General features: G+C 59.2%; 2 protein-coding genes across 9 annotated transcripts in view; both read left to right on the forward strand.

The window, feature by feature from the left end:
* Window positions 1-83: 83 nt before the first annotated feature.
* SUOX (sulfite oxidase) lies at window positions 84-2,875 on the forward strand. The gene is made up of 4 exons (XM_075049631.1): window positions 84-403; window positions 589-631; window positions 721-868; window positions 1,344-2,875. Exons 2-4 carry the CDS (start codon window positions 600-602, stop codon window positions 2,772-2,774), a joined length of 1,611 nt encoding a protein of 536 aa, XP_074905732.1. The 5' UTR covers window positions 84-403; window positions 589-599; the 3' UTR covers window positions 2,775-2,875.
* An 838-nt stretch (window positions 2,876-3,713) lies between these two features.
* Window positions 3,714-18,584, forward strand: part of IKZF4 (IKAROS family zinc finger 4) — a 31,516-nt gene continuing 16,645 nt past the window's right edge. For 2 of the 8 annotated variants that reach the window (XM_075049617.1, XM_075049622.1), the window contains exons 1-4: window positions 3,714-3,861; window positions 11,942-11,996; window positions 16,507-16,638; window positions 18,405-18,509. In XM_075049617.1, the coding sequence (XP_074905718.1) occupies window positions 11,957-11,996; window positions 16,507-16,638; window positions 18,405-18,509 (277 nt within the window). In that variant the 5' untranslated portion in view covers window positions 3,714-3,861; window positions 11,942-11,956. Of the gene's footprint in view, window positions 3,862-11,905; window positions 11,997-14,312; window positions 14,447-16,506; window positions 16,639-16,796; window positions 16,876-18,404; window positions 18,510-18,584 lie in introns of those variants that run through there. The other 6 variants (XM_075049621.1, XM_075049623.1, XM_075049619.1 and 3 more) reach the window with 5 other exon arrangements.

An 18,584-nucleotide genomic window follows, 5' to 3' on the forward strand; every position in this document is an offset into this window, starting at 1 on the left:
CCCGGTGCCAACAACCGGTGTGAGGCCCCAGCCCTGCCCTGATAACGCTTATCAGAGCTGCCAGCTGGGCGGTGGCCCGCGGTGGGGGAGGGAGGGGGGTAGGAACGGGCCGGACCCCGGTTGCCTACGGGGAAAAGTCGGGGCAGGGGGGGAGGTGGGCAGCCGGTGGTCCCGCTGGCCCTTTAAATCCGACCGGCCGTTGCCCCTTTAAGTTGCCCCTTTAAGGGTGATGGACCCCCCCTCAACCTTAGAGGTTGAAGCCACGCCCACGCAGCCCCCTGCTGGCCCGGGAGGGGGCGTGGCTGGAGGGCTGGTCCCCCCTCCCCTTGAGGCCACGCCCATCGCCCCTCTCTTAAAGAGGCAGAGACGGGCGGGAGGTCGCGCTACCGGAGCCGCAACGCAGGTGCGCGGCGGGGTGAACCGGGACCGGGATGGGGCTTGGGGGGCCGAGGGGGGGGAGCGGGGATGCCCCACGCAGGTCCATGGTGCCCGCTTTCCCCCGGGGCCATGGGAAGCTTCACCCGCTACCGGTTCCCGGTAACGGTGCCCGGTGTCCGGTGTCCGCCCCAGCCACTCTCTCCCGTCCAGGTACCGCCGCGATGCTGCTGCTCCGAGCCATCGCCGGGCGCAGGTAGGAACGGCCCCGTCGGGGGTCCCCGCAGACGCCGGTGCCGCCCCCCCCTCGCCCCCGGGCCGGTGTCAGCTCCGCTCTCCCCGCAGGCTCCCGCCGCTGCCGCTGCCCCGCCGCGGCTGCTCCCGGTTGCCCCCCGGTAGCCCGGCCGCGGGGGGACGCCGGGGGGCGGCCCCGGTTCTGGCGGCGTTGCTGGGCCTCGGAGCCGTCTTGGCCTACGGAGAGCGGCGGAGGAGGGTGAGCGGGAACGGGGCGCGGGGGGGGGACACCGGCGGTGGAAGGGGGGGGAGAAGCACCGGAACGGTGAGGTCCCGGCACCGGTGGGGAGGTGCTGAGTCCCGGGAGGGCAGCACCGGGATGCCCCGGTTCTCCGGGGAGGGGGGGATGCTCCTGGGTCCTTTTCTGGGATGTGGATAGCGGTGGGGGGGCTGAGTTCCCCGGCGGGGGGGGCAGCACCGGGCTGCTCGGATCCTCCGGGACACCCCGTCCCCTGGTCCCTCTCTGGGATGGGGACAGCAGGGTCCAGCTGGGGGGGGGCTGGGGGTGCCACATCCCCCCCCACCAGCTGCAAGTCACCGCACCGGGGTGCCGGTTTTGGGGGGAGACCCCAGGGTCCTGCCATGGGCAGGGGGTGGAATGGGGGCACCCCCCCCGCCCTGGGGAGGGGGCACCGGGTGCAGCATTCCCCGCTGACGGGGCTGGGGTCCCCCAGGGTGCCCAGGCGGCCCAGGCCACCCCCGTCCCCCGTTACCCCCTGTACACGCGGGAGGAGGTGGGGCGGCACCGCTCCCCCCAGGACCGCATCTGGGTGACCCATGGCACCGAGGTCTTCGACGTCACCGACTTCGTGGAGCTGCACCCCGGGGGGGCCGACAAGGTGCTGCTGGCAGCCGGCGGAGCCCTGGAACCCTTCTGGGCCCTCTACGCCGTCCACAGCCAGCCCCACGTCCTGGAGCTGCTGCGGGAGTACAAGGTGGGGGAGCTGAGCCCCGAGGAGGCGCCGCCGGCCCCCGACGCCACTCAGGACCCCTTCGCCGGGGACCCCCCCCGGCACCCTGGGCTGCGGGTCAACAGCCAGAAGCCGTTTAATGCGGAGCCACCGGCGGAGTTGCTGGCCGAGCGCTTCTTGACACCCAACGAGCTCTTCTTCACCCGCAACCACCTGCCGGTGCCGGCGGTGGATCCCGGCTCCTACCGGCTGCGGGTGGAGGGGCCGGGGGGTCGGGCGCTCTCGCTGTCGCTGGCCGAGCTGCGCAGCCGCTTCCCCAAGCACGAAGTGACGGCCACGCTGCAGTGCGCCGGCAACCGCCGAGCCGAAATGAGCCGCATCCGCCCCGTCAAGGGGCTGGCGTGGGACATCGGGGCCATCAGCACAGCCCGCTGGGGCGGCGTGCGGCTGCGCGACGTCCTGCTGGACGCCGGCTTCAGCGAGGAGCGGGAGGGCGAGTGGCACGTCTGCTTCGAGGGGCTGGACGCCGACGCCGCGGGGGTCCCCTACGGCGCTTCCATCCCCTACGGCCGTGCCATCAGCCCGGCCGCCGACGTGCTGCTGGCCTACGAGATGAACGGCGAGGAGCTGCCCCGCGACCACGGCTTCCCCCTGCGTGTGGTGGTGCCCGGCGTGGTGGGCGCCCGCAGCGTCAAGTGGCTGCAGCGCGTGGCCGTCAGCCCGGCCGAGAGCCCCAGCCACTGGCAGCGGAACGACTACAAGGGCTTCTCCCCCTGCGTGGACTGGGACACGGTGGACTACACGACGGCGCCCGCCATCCAGGAGCTGCCGGTGCAGTCGGCCATCACCCACCCGCGCCCCGGCGCGGCGGTGCCGGAGGGGGAGCTGACAGTGAAGGGCTACGCCTGGAGCGGGGGCGGGCGGGAGGTGGTGCGGGTGGACGTCTCGCTGGACGGCGGCCGGACCTGGCGGGTGGCGCGGTTGACGGGCGAGCGACCGGTGCCGGGGCGCGCCTGGGCCTGGGCGCTGTGGGAGCTGCAGGCGCCGGTGACGGCGGGCGCCGAGCTGGAGATCATCTGCAAGGCGGTGGACGGCAGCTACAACGTGCAGCCCGACACCGTGGCGCCCATTTGGAACCTGCGCGGGGTCCTCAGCAACGCCTGGCACCGCGTCCACGTCACCGTCAGCCACTGACCGTCCCGGCAGCTTTCCCCGCTCGCCCGCGGCCGCTCAAAGGTCGCCGCTTTTTACAGCCCCCGACGTGTGAAAGTGGCTCCATAAAGATTGCGCAGTTTTATGGACTCGGCCGTTTCCTGGGGCTGCGCCGCCAAAGCGGGAATTGGAGGGGGTGGAGGGGGTGACCCTGGGGGACCCCCACAGCCCTCCCCCCGGCCCTACAGACTGGCTGCCCCTCTGCTGTGGGACCCCTCTGTCCCCAGGTGACCCTGGGACCCCGTGACCCTGTATAACTCCCTGACCCTATGGGACCCCCTGACCCTCTGGGAACCCCCCACCCTATGCCATGACCCTCCAGCCCCCGGCACCCCCCCACGCCGGACCCTATGCCTTCCCTATGGGACCCCCCTACTCCCCCCCCAGGCCCTGTACAGCCCCCCCACCCCTCCGGACCCTACGGACCCCCGGCCCTGCGGCCTCCCTGCCCCGAGGGGACCCCCTGGCCCCAGGGGCACCCCTACGCACACCCCCCGGTACCGGGCCCCTTGGGGCCGCTCTCGGGCCACCCTGGGTAGTCTCCTGGGGGGGTCCCAGTGAGCCCAGGGGAGGGGGGGGGGCCCGGTACCTCTCGGTGTGTAGCCGTTCCCGTCCCATAATCCCGTCCCCGCCGTATCGGTTATCGATTACTGGCTATCGGCTATCGATTATGGCCCCCGCTCATTCCCCCCCCCCCCGGGTCCATCGATGCCCTCGGCGCTCTCCGCTCCGCCTCGGCGCTCCGCTGCCCCTCCCTGAGTAGCCGGCGGTCGCTCGATGCGCCGGCGCTCGGCTGAGCCCCCCGTGCCGGCCCATGGCGGCAGCGCGGCGCCCCCCCCGCCCCCCCACCTCCCGGCGGCTCGAGGGCGTCGGCGTTCGGCTGCGCGGCCTGGCTGCGCGCGGGGGCCGGAAGTGGCTCGGGGCCGGCGGGGGGGCCCGGGCCCTCCTCAGGTGAAGCCGCCGCCGATGGAGCCGCCGCCGCCGCCGAGCCCCTGACCCCCCCCCCCCGCCGCTCCCCCACCCCCCGTGGCCGGGCCGGGCCGGGGGGGCCCCTTCCCGAGCCCCGCCGGTGAGAGGGGGGGGCTGTCGGAGGGGGGGGAGCAGCTGGGCCGGGGGCCGCTGTCCGGGGCGGGGGGGGGGGGGGGGTGTCTGTCAGGGGGCGGGAGTGATCGGGCTGGGGGAGGGGGGTGTGACTAGGTTGGGGGGACACACGACTGTGGGGGGTGGGGGGTGATGGGGGGCAGTTGGGGCTGTGGGTTAAGCTGGGGGGAGGGAGTCGCCGTGGGGGGTCGGGGCTGCGGGAGGTGGCGGGGGTCTCTTCTGGGGGGGGGACTGGCTTGGAGTGGGGGGAGCGTGAGCTCTTGCCTGGGGGTGTCCGCCTGCGATGGGCTCGTGTCTCGCGGAGGGGGTGGGTGTCGCGGTTTTGAGTGGAGTCTGTACCTTCTGGGGGGGGGGGCAGGGAGGAGGAGGCGTTTTGGGGAGGTGTGAAGCCCCCCGCAGGGGGGGTGCTGTGGCGGTGGGTGCCAGGGGCTGCACCCCGGGATGGGCCCCGAAATCTTCCCTGAGCCCCTTTCCCCAGGACAGCTGAGGGGCCGGAGCCGGCCCGGGATGTGGGGGGGGTCCCTCCTTGCAGGGGTGCAGCCCTGAAACTTGGGCCGCTCTGGAGGATGAGGGGGCTGGAGGAACCTCGCCTCCCTGGCTGGGACCCGGCTGTGGGGGGCATGGGGGGGACCCCACCTCGATGCTGGAGCAGCACGGTCAGTGAAATGACGTTTCTGGGAGACAAGGGGCTTCACCAGAGGGATGGTGTTCAGGGCTGCTGCAGCCCCGGGCGTGGGGAGCCCCGCCAAAGTTCTTCTGCCTCTTCTGAGTCCCTCTTCTGTGGAGGGATCCCTCCCTCCCTCCGTGTTTGGGATCGTTTCCCTCCCCTCCCTTCTCCCCCTCTGTTTTTGGAATGTCAGGTTTTGCGAGAGGTGTTTTGGAGGACGTCGCTTTGGGGTTTTAGGGTGAGCCTCTTCCGAGCGCTTTTATCCCTCTGTAACACACCTGTGCCGGTGGCTCCGGGGTCAAGGTTGCTGTGGGCGCCGCTTTTCGGGTGAAGCTGTTGGCTCCAAGCAGAGTTTTCCCAACCAGCCTGTAAATGCTGGAGCCTCCTCTTTGGTTGTGCAACGGGGATGCTCAGATGCAGGGTTTGCTCCCCGTTTTTGTGTTGCCCAGCCGGTGTCCCCCAGTACTCCCCTCTGTCCTCCCCTTACCGATTCTGCAACAGCTCTGGAGAGTTTCCCCAGGCAGGAGAGGCTGCGCTGTTCTCCCCCCTGCGCAGGGGGGCACCAGGACAGGCAGCGCGTGGCTCTGGCAGCTCCATGGAGCCTGTGGGGAGGAGCAGAAAGGGGGTACAAGTTCCTTAAAGCGTCCCAGGTGCTGTCTGGCTCCGTTCCTGTTGAACCCTTCATGACGAGAAGCTGCAGTGCCAATGACTGACTCGTTTTGCTGGTAGAAAGCAAGAATGCATTTGTCATCAGTCCCAAACAGGGGCTTTGTGCCGATGCCCTGCCCTGGCACCCGGTGCCCCTGCAGGGATTGCCGAAGGGGACCCAGAGACCCTGGGGCATGGGAAGAGGCAGTGGCGGCTCTGGGGATGCTCTTGGGCTGAAGCTGCTGCTGGCAGCCTGGCTGTAAACTTGTCTCTGCTCGTGGTTGCTCAGCTCCTGGGTACGTGGGGCCTGCGCTGCGAGAACAGGGGGACTTCCTCAGGCACCGGCACTTTGGACAGGCAGCGTCCCTGCGCTGTGCTTTGTGTCTGGCGAGGCCAGTGTCCATGGGGCGAGGGCGGTGTTGTCCAGAAGCTCACAGATACCTTCCCGCCACATATCGGGGTCCCAATTCGGACAAAATAGGGAGCGTCTGCATCTGCTGGGTCACACCCCGTGCCCCTCGGCTCAGGCGAAGGCTGTGCCTGGGGCGGGGGGGTGGTGGGGAAGGGTGAGCTGTGTCCTGCGGCAGAGCTGGCAGGGACGGGATAATGATTTTTGGCCTCATCTTGGCTTGTGCTTTCAAGGACTCAAGGAAACCTGAGCGGCCTCAAAGAGCCGACGTGACAGACAGGGCTCGGGAGCCCTTGTGAAGGTGTCAGTGTTCGGAGGAGCTGGGGAACCAGCGACCTGCAGGGCTCCGGAGCGTCGGTTCTGTTTGCACAGCAGCGGCTTGTGCTCCCGAGGGGAATTACGGGAACGGCGGGGGCCGATGTGGTCTCTGTGCCCGAGGACGGAGCGGGGTTATCCGAGGGCAGAGGACCAGGACGGGCGCGAGGAGGGAGCATCCAGCAGAGGATTAATTTTTCTCCGCTCTCAGTGGATCAGTTCCACTTAAAACGCGTGTGAGCGTCGTTAGGGAAGTTGAGCTGCAAACGATAGCGTTGAAAGTGCAGCACGACTTCGCTTCCTAAAGGCCAGGGCATCTTTCCTGCTGTCTGTAACTGTCTGTCCATCGAAGTAAGCGCTGAAGAAGGAACTTCTCTTTCCTGCTTTCGCTGCCGGGGCAGTCTCCTGAAACGTCTTTTCATCTTTTGTAGGCTCAGCGTCGTTGCTCACGGTTATTATTTATCCATGTTGTGGTGATGCCCAGAGGGCACAACACGGGTTTAGATGCTGAACAAAGACATGGCAGAAGACGGCCCTCGGTTTGCTTTGAATTAAAACTTCGCTGAATCTCGGGAGCATGTTTAAGATGAGGAATTTTACATTTTACACTGTGCTGGTTTATAGTGCTTTTTCCGTCAGCAGGCTTTTAAACGAATTTATGTCAATGAGCAGGCAAGGCTCGTGTCCTGTCGTGTTAGCGTTAGGAGCGGTTCCAGCAGGGAGGAGCTTCTCCAGGCGGTGAATATTAGTGACAAATAACATCCCCGCTTCGACAGGAGACAGCACTTGGCATCTCACCTGCCCGCTGCTGGACCTCGCGTCATTCACTGGTCTGGTTCCTCAGAGGGTTTTCTCTCTCTCTTCCCCTGTTTTATTTATAAAAAGGACAGAAATTGCAGCCGTGCTTGCTCAGTTCTTGGGTTAAGGCACCTGAAGTGCAGGTGTTCTCTAGGAGATGGTCTCCAGTCAATACCCTGTGAGGTCACAGGGGATGATATCAGACCCATCTTTGTGGTTTAGGACCCCGCTGCGAGGCCGGGCTCATGCAGACGGCTGCAGTGGCCGTGTCAGCTCTGCTGGTGTGACTAGCCCCAGAGTCAGTGCTTAGCAGTGGGGTGTAGGAAGTTTTTCTTCCCATCCCTAAAGCAGTAACCTAAGAATATTCCTGTTGCCTCTCTCCCACCAGCACTGCACGGTGTTGCTTCGCTCCAGTGTAGCCTTGATTGTAAATGTCGGAGGAGACGAAGGGTCTCGTCTCTCCCCAGCTCAGCGGTGAGGAGCTGTCAGCTGCTGTCCTCCAGCCGCAGCATTGCACTAAATCACTTTTTTTTTAGCAATGACGCTTCATCTTATTTAATAATATATTTCAAAATATGGAAACAATGGCAACTATTTTATAATGGATAAAACATGTCACAACCCTTTAATTTTTGCTTTTGAAAGGCAGCTCCGTTCATTTCTGCCTCTGTTGAACTGCTTGAGCCAAGGTCTTCCCCAGTGACGGCAGACACGCGGCAGAGCTGCTTTCTCAGCATTGAAATCGGGAACGCTTGTGGGATGGGGGGGTTCTCCGTGAAAGCAAGGCTTTTCCCTTTGCTGCCTTTTGAAGTGTTTCCAGTGACACAAACTTTTGGGTTTTTTGAGCAGATGGTTTCTTCAGCGAGCTTCTGTTTGCAGCAAAGGTGGAAAAAAAGTCCTCACGTTGGAAAATAAATGGCAGCTAATGGAAACAATGGTTGGGAAAAAGAAACTGCGGGGACCTTTACAGCGCTTACTAATTCTTACCCCGACAGGAGGCCTGAAGATGTTCGCCCCGAGCGTGTCTTCCCCCTGCATGTGCCACTTCTCTTCTCGCCGCGGGCTCGCTGCTTACGGCGGTGCCGGTCTCGCCAGCGCCGAGCCGAGCTGTCCCGCAGCAGGTCAGCGGGGAGACGGGAGGCAAACCTCACTACAGAGAGAGATGCAGTGGTGTTTGGGAGGCACTTGGTGCAGCAGAAGCTGAGGAAGGCTGGGACCTGGGTGTCTGCGCACCGGGCGCCTCTCAGGAAGCAATCCCTGCCTGCGAGCCGTGCTGCCGGACCAGCAGAGAAACGGGGCAGACTGAAGGGTTTTGACGTTTCTGGCTGGTTTCTGTTCGAGTCTGGCAGGAGCTGTGTATTTACCCTCTGTGGGGGCTGATGTTGTAACCTTAAAAATAATCGTGGTGTAATTGGGCTGGGGTGTCTTTTCCTGCCGTCGTGGCGTCTGGAGGTGGAGAAGTGTTTCGCTGCTGGTGCCGAGCGTTAGGAGTCGTTTCACAGATCTTGAGGTATAACCAGAAGCACTGGGGAGAAATTAAGAGGGGAAGAAAATAAGGTGGCTTTCCTAACGACTGCGAGGCTAATAGGGGTTAAAATGGGCTCCAGAGGGAGCTGATGGGAGCCCTGCTTTGGAGAGTGTGTGGAAGCAGCCGGCGCGCTGGGCTGGGTGGGATCTAAGAGACTTTTCCCATCTCTGGGATATTTCTGCCATCCCAGGAATAAGCAAAGCCCCGGCCCTCCTCCTGGTGCAGGAGGGTCACCCAGGCCTGGCCTTCTTCAGAAGCCTCTTGTTATTAGTGCAAAGGACATTCACAAATTGCATCATGCTGAAATGGAGGTTTTTTTAAATTGGGCTAGTTCTGAGGACTTTTTTTTTTTTTTTCCTTGAGTGTTGCCACTTGGGGAAAAGTCCTTATTTCAGAGGGGAGGAGAGCGTCGAGCAGCGCTGAAGGCGCTCTGCTCTAATTTTAGTGCGCTTCTCTCTCCGATTCCCAAGTTGACAATCACACCTGAAAGCTGGGAGGAAAGTCCAGAGACGGAGACGTGCTCTCTGCACCCGACGGTCCAAAGCGTGGAGGTTTGTCCCCGGTCCGGGTCCTCACCACGCTGCCTGACCAAGACCTCCCTCTGGAGAGAGGACGAACGCCGTGCTGCGGGCTGGGGCTCTGCTCCGAGGGGGACTGGTGAGGGGTTGCCCTTCTTTGTGGAGATGGAGGGCGGCTGTTAGTGGTGCTGAGGGGGAGCTCGGAGGCAGCTGGTGTCGCTCCCTGTTGTGCCGGCACCAAGCGGGGATGAGCCGAAGCCGAGTCCTTGGAAGCAACCCCTTTCTCCCGGGGATGTGTTTACACCCGGTCCATGACATGGGGTTTTGCCAGTCCGGCTGCATAGCCTTTCTGCGGTGCTTTTCAAAATTAAAAGGACTCTGGGAACAAACGACACGCAGAACCATTTTCTAGCCAAAGGTTAATTATGGGCCATCGTTACTGCAGAACTGTAGGTTCTTGCGAGCTAGGTGCTTTTTTTAATTTGTAATTTTGTAAATTGCAATTCCTGCTTGCGAAGGCCTCACGCTCAGCCAAAATTAAGGAAAATAACTGCTGACACGTGGCTCGGGGCTCCTGAAACACTCCCAATGTTTTTCTCTGGGTCCTCTTTTAAAATACAAAGGAGCAAGGAATCAATCTCTTTTATTGCACATCATTCCGTTAACATTAATGAGACCGCGTGCATGAGTAGGAAGTAGGAGTTACAGAACTGGCTCCTCAACTCAATTGTGTTTGGCTGATTATTAGCTGATTACTTTGAGGGAAATTAATTTCTCGTTCTCACTCCTCGCTGTCTGCTGCCTGTGGTTTAGGGAGGACACCGGGGTCCTGCTTGTCCCTGGCCTCAGCCACGAGCCTGGGGTGGGACGGGTCCCTGGGAGGCGGCGAGGGGTTTGGGAGGGGGCGATGCTGGCAGCTTTCCATGTTGCGCGTTCACCTGTGGTGCGCGTTGGACCATCACTTGGTGCTTGTTTGTTTGTTTAATTTTGTATTTTCAAGGGCTTCTGCAGAGTACAGGAGAGAAAGGGCTTTCTAAATAAAATTGATTTTTATTAGTGCGTTGCTGTGCCCTTTGTGCAAAGCAGACAGATCTCTGAGCGGGTGTGCGTAACGCAGAAAAGCAAAATTATGAGTTCAACAAAAATAAAGCCGCAGGATGCATTTTAAACCACAGTTCCTGTGTAACCCAGTGCTTGAGAGAGAGATTTCAACCTAAATTATTTTCATTTCATGAAATTAACAGCCACCATGGGGTGGGAAGGGGAACTCTGAAGTGCTTGGCTTTTCCTTCGCTGCCCAGGCTGGGAGACTGCCATCCATGCCAGGGTGTCGTCCTCTGTCTGGGTGACACAGATGGCAGGGAAGGGAATAGCAGAGGTGTTACGGCACTAGCCCATGTGCTTCCTTACTCTGCGCAGCCCCTATAACCAATGTAATTCCCACAGTACCTGTGGCAGCCCGGGATACGAGGCACTTTTTATGTGCAGATTTGGAGCAGGTCAGGGAGTCTGCATCCTGCTGCCGACGGGGAGATCAGAACCAGGTGTCTCCATCTCCCCGGTCAGGCTTCGGGACCTGCAGCACCGGGATCCTGGGTACCAGTGATGGAGGGGGGGTCGTCACCTTGCTGGCCTGTCACCAAACCGCATGGGGACGGCTGGAAAAACACCCTGGGTGGGACCTGCCACAGGGTATCGACTGGCTGTATACTGGTATACTTCAGCTGGTGATAGCCTCCCCGAAAGCAGCGAGCCCCTGTGTGAGATCTGCAGTTAAGTGGAGCACGGTGAGAGCATTTCTTCTTAATTAACATCAAGCAAGTCATCAGGTCCGATGGGGTGATAAGCCCAGCCTAATGTGCCTTGTCCGCATCTGTACGTATCTCAAGTGGTGTGTTGCCAGGAGCAAGACTTGTACAACTTCGTTCATTCAAGAAGCAGTTATTGTTTAAAATTCTGCTTTTAAAAGGAGCACCCTCAGAAGGGAGCGACTGATTTCTTTGAGCCTGGAAAAGGTACCAAAGTCCCCTAGAAAGCCTTGCTGTCTGCAATGTATCAGCTGCTTGAGAAACAGAGGGGGAAATGAACAGCGTTGCTGCTGCTTGTGTGTGCTCACAATCTGCAAATCACGTTGATTTTCCTTCTTAAGGAGACGATTCATCTCCACAAATTACTGCTTTTTTAAATTGTTCTCTGCAGCAAACGTTCCGTTTCCGACCCTATCAACTGCCAATTAGAGCCTGCCCTAAACAGCAAAACTCCTGTTTCTAAAACTGGGCTCATTTTGTTTTTTAAACAGCCAGTGTAATTGACAAATAAAAGCCATTTGAATGTATAAAATGTTCATTATCTCCGTGGGGTGCCAAGCAGCAAAATATAAGGCAGATTTCCCTTTTATTTTGGTGTGGTCGTTGGAAAGGCTGTTGCAAGGCTGCTCGGCAGAGCGCGGTACGTTAGCATTTGGTCTCGTTGCCCAAAACCCCGATTCTTTTCATTGATAAAATGAAGCCAAGTGCTTTGGCTATGCACGTCCCGCACTCAAGACTTCATCGCCCTGCTGCAGTGTCTGGTGTGACCACGCTGGTTCCCAGCAGCAGCCCCTTGCCAGAGTGGGAGAAGCAAATTGCTAGCCCACCTTGCTTCCTGGGGCTGTGGCAGTGGCCGTCTGTCTGTCTGGACCGGTGACTCTCCAGCTCTCAGCTGTCCCAGGGGAGCTGGCAGCTGCTCTTCCTCTGTCTCTGCCCGCTCCAAGTGTCCCAGGTTTGGCTTTAAGAGCTAACACTGTTTCCCATGCGTGGCACAGAGCAGTGGTAGTGGTGGTCTGCATGCAGGGGGATGAAACCCTCCATGTTTACTGTGGCGTTCATCCGCAGCATCGCAGCTTTGCTGCCAGGACCACCACTTGCTGCTGGTGTTGGCATTCACTTTCCAAGAGGAGTGCCTGGAAAGCACTGCTCAGATATGGGAGGATCAGTGTAGTCTGCTAGGGTTGATGATGAAGTCGGTGTTGACGGTGTTAAGCCCAGGGCTGCAAAGCAGCCTTAAAGGAACTTGGGGTAGAGTAACTCGTCTGCTCCGAGAAGCTGTTGGGCAGTTTTACTGGAGGAGGAGAGTCTGAGCAGCTTCTGGAGGCTAACTCTGACTGAGCTCTGCTTTCTCTTTCAGCAAAGTACCTTAACGATGGATATAGAAGACTGTAATGGACGATCTTACATATCTGGTACGTCTGCTCTTGATTTTTGCCGGCTATTTTGGGTTGCTAACGTTTTAAGGTGCTCAGTCTCATCCTCTGGGTATAAGCTGTCCTGTGCTTGGCTGCTTTGCCCGAGGCTGTGCTGCTGTCGCCATCACAGATTAAGCATTGAGGAACAGTATTCAGAACATCAGCCTGTTTCATTAAGTATCTGAGAAGTGTTAAAGCCCATGGCAGAATAAACAGCTAACTGAAAAAACGGTCCCTAGGCTGAGCCCTGGTAGTTTACGCTGAAGTTTATGTGCCTGTGTCTTCACCTGCTGAGCCGGTGGGTGGCTGCTGGCACGCCAGCAGTAGGTGAAGTTTCAACCCTAGCTGCAAGCCGAAAGGAAAATGTATTTCCCGCGATGGCTGTGCAGTCCCACTGCCGAAAGGTCTTGGGGAGGCTGGTCATTCCTTCAGAGCTTCTGGCTGTGCTCATGAAATGGGTAGTTTAGTCCCACTCTCTGGTACGCTGAATGCGCGATGCCAAACCCACGACTGGAAGCAGTGCGATATTTAAGACCCCCACAGGTGATCTCAGCTGTGTGCCTCACCAAGTCCAGCGCTGTTGTCTATCGGTGTGCGTTAAGATTAAAACCAGGCTGAGTTCCAGACATAAAGCCATGAAATGTCTGTGGGGAGAGGGGGAGGCAGCGTGGGGCTGGCCTAGATCTGGGTGCTGGAAGCTGCTGGCGTGCCAGACTGCTCCGTAACCGTCGGGTTCGCACGAACCGGAGCTGCCGTGCAGGGGGTTGCAGCCCCAGTGACCATCTCCAGAGGGGACCCTGGTGGCACTGGGGGGATTTAGATTATCTGGTGGCCTGCAGAAACCTGGCTCGCAGCTGGTATGGGCTGTAAGTGAAAGCTGGTTTGGTCGGATTTGTTCTTATCTCTGGGGGACTGGTGTTTGCAGTGTGAAAACACCTCAGTTTGTCCATCTTTGCTCAGGAGAAGGGGGGGATTAGAGTAAGACCTGATGTAGATTTAGAAGAGGCAAAGCCAGAAGAAACTCTCACGATTACCTCATCCGGCCCCAGCGACATGAGAGGCAGGAGGACGTCTCTGTGCGAGCCCTGTGAGCTGGAGGAGCTGGGGGGGGGGGTGCTGGGGATGAATGGCTCAGCAGGGATGAAGGTCAGAAGTTGAAGTGCATTGGAAGGGAGAGAGGACCCCGGCTGTTCTAACGAGCGGTTGCGGTGGCCGGGACTTGGTGCATTGACAGAGCTGCGCGGGGGACCTTGCACAACGCCCCTTTGCATAAATCACGTTACATGTTGCACGTCCTGACAAAGTTCATCCTCAGAGTTATTGTGTGCTCCTTCCTTCTATGAAGATTTCCTCCAATCCCCGGAGGATCCCTGCTTGGGTTAAACACTTGGCTCTTCTCAAGGCGCTCACTGCAGTTTGCTGCTCGGGTTTTAGTTGCCAGAATGTCTCCACTAAATAACAAAATGCTTCTCTGAAGCTGGCTGATTGCACTGTGCCAGGGTGGCTGCCTTCTGAAAGCGGCTGCTTTCTTAGCTTCGCTCAGCTTTCCGCTCAGCAGAACCGCGTCCCCCCGGCACTCTCCACCATCCTCCAGCAGAGTTTGGAGGTGTGTGGGTGTGCTCGGCGCGGAGGTCCACATCGCCTGCAGAGCTGTGGCTTTGCTTTTCCTCAGGGAGTTCCATGGGTGAGCCTCCCCCCTTTCCCCATGGTCCCTGCAGCAGGTCTGTGATTCCCCGCAAGTGTGGAGGTGCTGCAGCCCAGAAAGAAGGTCCGAAAAGAGGCAACGGAAAAAGCCCGTCTCCCTCGGCACAGCCTGAATCCCTCTTGGGGTGCATGTGAGCTTTCAGTGCTGGAAGTCCTGGGGATCTGAGGTTTAAGCAGCTCCTGGAGTTTGGAGGGAAGGGGAACGGTTAAAGGACAGGAGAAGGGAAAAGCAGCGTTACCGGAGCTCTGTGGGCTGTCCTGGCCAGGGTGGACTTTCTTTTTTTGAGTTCCCTGCTACTTGTGGAGCAAAGCCTATGCTGCCCAGCCTATCTGCCTGGCCTGGGGGTCAGAGCAGGCCTAATGAAGATCAGCTAATCGTCAGGGTCAAGGCCTGCCAATTAGCCGCTTCGGGTCGCTGAGCTGCTGTGGATCTGAAATGACTAGAGGAAACAAACAGCAGAGCTCTTGAAACTTGTTTCTGTGAAATATGTTTAATTAAACGAACTCTTAAAAAAGAAAAAGTTCATGTTCGTCAAATAGCAAGGTAACCGAAAGCCCGGAAACTCCTCGTGAATGTGAAATACTTTTTCTCCTTTGAATTCTTCACAGGAAAATAAGTCAGTTTTGAAACAGCTCTGGTAGAGACAGAGTCGTTACCACAGAGGGGGTAGGAACAAGGTGGAGGCGGGCAAGAGACCTCTCCGTGCTGCATGCCGGTTCCTCGGGTGGCACCTCCTTGGGCTGTAAGTCCTTCTATAGATGCTTAACCCAAAGAAACAGCATTCGGATCGTGCAGATAACAGCTTTGCTGCTCTTTGCTTGTGTCGGTCCTGCATGCTGGGCAGCATTGCCATTTTGCAGATAGTAAAGAAGGGCTGAGCACCTTGGTCTGTCCAAGCCAGCACAGCTCTGTGCAGAAGAAAGCACCAGAGCAGCCTCACCAGTAACCTCATCCCAGACCAAGGATGCCCTGTGCGGGCAGGGTGGGATCGGGTCCCCATCCCACTGCAGTTTCCCACAGGATCTGGCCCTCCCTCGCTCCCTGGGATGGCCGAGCACCCTTGGAGGTCTGCCTCTGCTTCTTTTGCCTCTGTGTGTGCATGTCAGAGGCTGATGGAAGACAGGGGAAGTTTTCAGGCTGTCCTCCCACCTCAGCTTTGCTCCCCAAAACACCCCAGGTCTCCTCCATTTTACCCTCTTTTATTTGGGTGCTGTCACCTGAGAACAGGGTTAAATGCTCTCAGCTCCTTGGATAACTGGGCTACAGACAGACGAACTGTCTCTTGCCTGACGTTCAGGTTTCCATTTGTTTTTTTAGAGCAAATGAAATGTGACCCAATATTTCCTGAAATCTCAAGTCTGAAAAGTTATCAGAGAGGGAAATTGCTGAGAGACCGTCGAAACCAGGCGCTGGTTGCTCCCAGGGGTGGGATAGTGCTTCAGCTCTTGCTGTCGGCGGCAGGCAGCCTGCCCACCTTCCCGGGGCTCCGAGCCGTTCTCAGGAGCCATTATCGGGGGTCCCAGTGTCAGACCCCCTGCTGCACGGAGAGGAAAAGCCCCGTCCCCGGTGGGGGGTGTGTGTGATTTTCTGGCAGAGGGGGTCCTGGCTGACGTCCGTGCGGCTCTGCGTGGGTTTGACAGCGATCCCTCCCAGGGGAGCAGAGGCTCTTGGCAGTGCAAAGGTTCGCACTGGCCTGACCCCTGTTTCGGGGAGGGCTAGGTGCCAAGGATCAGCTCAGTTATCCCTTGGTGCTTCCAGTCAGACGGAGATTGGGGATCCTTCGGGATAAGAAGGATCCTTTGGGATCTGGAGGATGAAGCTAGCTGGCAGAGGAGCTGAGCTTTGAGCTGAAAATGGGATGCTGTGCCCTGCCTTTATGCTTGAAGGGACCAAGGAGAAATTAACTTCTTCTTTCTCCTTAATGTTTGACTTAAATTCTAGTGTGGGTTTTTTAACCTTTCTCCAGCACATCGGAGATTGGCAGTAGCTGGGAACAGGTTGTAAAACAGTGCAGCGGGGCTCTTCCTGCTGTCAGCATCACCTGGATGCTTTGTTAATGAGCCCTGATCACATCTTCAGGGTTAAACCTGGGACCAGGAAGGGGTTTTTTTTGTAGGACGGGAACTGCATGCCAAGGTAAGCTCACCTGGAAACTGCCTAAAAACATCCTTGCAACTTGAGGCTGTGGTCTCGTGTGTCCTGACTGTGGGCTTTGGCTGTTTGATATGGATACGCTTGTGTATGCAGAGTGCTGGGAAGGTGTGAAGTGCCAGTCTTCTGGGCTGCGCATCTGCTCCAGAACTGCCTGGCTCTGGTGTGCTCTGGGTCCGGACACACCGGATGGCTGGAGGAGTTTAATATGAGACAGTTTTGCTCCGTTTCTGGAGCTGAGGACCAAGGCTTTGGTGTCCCCATCCCTTTTCAATGCAGGAGGGTCAGAGCCCAAATGAGCCATTGCTGACTGTAGGCTGATGTTGGGGATGATGCTATTCTCCCTCCGGTCACTGGATCCTGTATTTCCCAGCGATATGATACTTCGGGTCCTCTGCCTGGTCGTTGAGCCCCCGGGCTGCCGGCTGCCTTGTGAAGGCAGAGCAGAGATCCCGCAGCATCCCTGATCCCCCATCCCCTGCCTGCTCCCTCCTCTCCCTCCTTAGAGCATCGTCCCCGGCTGGCTCGGCACAGCTCCGTGCTTTCCGAAGGCCACAGCCGCGTGTCCCCGAGCCGGGGAGAGGCACAGCCCGGGTTCCCGCTCGCCATGCCGCCTGACTGTAAAATGACGGTCGTTTCCCTCGCTTCCAGGAATCTGCTCTTCCTGGAAGGTGAGTGGCTGCGTGCGCCCTGCCAGCGACGCAGACATGCACACGCAGCCTGGGCTCCAGCGCTGTTTCCAAGGAGTTGGCTGTGATAACACTCCAGGGTATCTCCAGCAAGGTAGAATAATGCGAGTTAAACGGGAGCGGCGGGGGGGAGGATCCTGAAATAACTCGGTGCCGTCTCTGCTCGCTCTCTGTGCGCGGAGGAGAAGGGGTGCAGGGGGCTGTGCTGGGCAGAGGGACTGACTCTGGAGGGTGATTTATAGGTGTCTGAAATCCCCTGTGCTGGCAGGGAGGAGAGGGAAGGAAAGGCCTGACCCCCCCCGAGATGCCCGTGGACGTGAATATGAGTGAGGTAGGCTCAGGATGCCGCTTGTGATGTACCGAGACCCTTTGAGAGGGTCGGTCTCACCCCACGCAGTGGCTGTTTGGTTTTTGGCCTCAGGATGTGCCCCCAGCCTGCAGAGTAAAGTGGGGCTAGCTCCTTCTCGGCAGCAGGGTGCTTTCCTCCACCGGGCTCGTTGTTCAGCCTTCTCATTAACCTCTTCTGCTGTGGCTGGCAGTGCACGTAGGCTTTGCGTGACTCAAACTCGCTGGCAGCAGCTTGCCAGGCTCACCGAAGTGTGGGGAGGGGAGAGGGAAAGGTCCTCGAAGTCTCTCCCACCATGACCCCAGGAGGAAAGAAAACCTCTTTAAAATGCTGCTGCGGGGAGTTGGGGAGGGTGAGGATGGTGCTGGGGTGTCCCAGCTTGGTGTCAGTCGAGCAGCGATTTAGAAGATGCTGTCTCACCGAGGGCAGTTACCATAAATGATTCCCATGCTCAGCGAGGCTGATGAGCTCAGCGTCCCAGTAGTCATCAGACAATGGGATGAACTGGGCTCGGGGAGCACCGAGAGAAGAGTTTCTCCAGATGCAAGTATTTAGAAATAACATTCCCAGCTGTGCTGAAGGCGTTCACGGAGCTTCTGCACTTTCCATCGTGAAACTCCGCTGTCCCCGTCCCCACAGCATCGCCGAGGAGCGGCCGCTGCAGGCAGCTGCCCAGCTCTTGGGTGCGCGGTGGGGAGGGCTGGCAGGGGACCGGGGGTTTTCTGTGCGCTGGCAGACAGCAGGTCTTGCCGGAACAGAAACCTGCTAGCCCCCGACGGGGAAAAAATGAGTCTAGCCTGCTGCGCAAATGCCATGGGCTCGAGGTGATTTAGGCTTGCTCCTGGTAGGCAGCTGTATTGCTGAATTAGCTTTCCAGCGTGAATGGGCAAGGGCCTGGTTCCAGGGACTGCAAGGGTCTGTCCGGGGTGGGCTCAGCTTCCCAGGGACGTGAGTATCTGCTTGGGAATTGTCAGTTCAATAGGGACTGTCGGGGAGGGGGATCCCTGTGCCTGGCGAAGGGACCCGCTCGCCCGGGCAGAGCGGTGGGGTCAGCCTGGCAGATCAAGGCACGGGTCGTTTCGGCGGGGGATTGATGCTTGGGGGGGGGGTGGCCTGGCCCCCTCACTGCAGTGCCAGCCAGAGCTCCCTCAGAGCCCTCCAGCGTGGCCTGCCGACCCCTTTCCCCTTCTGCAACCTCTCTGCAAGCCGGCGAGTTGAGCAAAGCATGTTGCTGCCGTCGGCAGGACGCTGGCTTGGGGCTGTTGTGTCTGAGGAGGTCACAGCTGGAGGACTGTGGTCCAGAAAGCACCAAGCTCCTGTCTAATCCTGTGCTGGTGTGTGTGGCAGACAGTGTCGTTGGGGTAAAAGCTGTGTCCTCAAGCCCCCCGAAGGGCCCGTCAGCAGCCCCCTTCCAAAGCAGAGGTGCTGGGAAGAGGGCTTGGCGAGGTGAAGCCAGTGGGAGCCCACATGCCATGCTTCAGGCATCACTCACTTGTGTTTCCCTCCTCCCAAAGGTAGTGGGGATTCCTCTCTGGAGAAGGAGTTCAGCTCGGCGATCGTGGGACCCACGGTGAGCACACCCAACAGCCAGCACTCCTCCCCGAGCCGCTCTCTCAGTGGTGAGTACGCCGACTTAACTGAAAAAAGCCATGCCAAGGTCTGCCTGTGTTGTCCCCAAACCCTGCACTCTCTCA

The sequence above is a fragment of the Buteo buteo genome, chromosome 17 (genome assembly GCF_964188355.1).
Source record: "Buteo buteo chromosome 17, bButBut1.hap1.1, whole genome shotgun sequence".
Classification (NCBI taxonomy): domain Eukaryota; kingdom Metazoa; phylum Chordata; class Aves; order Accipitriformes; family Accipitridae; genus Buteo; species Buteo buteo.

What these genes read in the sequence shown, in the direction of transcription:
- SUOX (XM_075049631.1), top strand. Translation starts at nt 600, where the DNA reads ATGCTGCTGCTCCGAGCCATCGCCGGGCGCAG. An exon ending in CGAGCCATCGCCGGGCGCAG is followed by an intron (nt 632 to 720) that starts GTAGGAACGGCC and finishes CTCTCCCCGCAG; the next exon opens with GCTCCCGCCGCTGCCGCTGC. An exon ending in ACGGAGAGCGGCGGAGGAGG is followed by an intron (nt 869 to 1,343) that starts GTGAGCGGGAAC and finishes GGGGTCCCCCAG; the next exon opens with GGTGCCCAGGCGGCCCAGGC.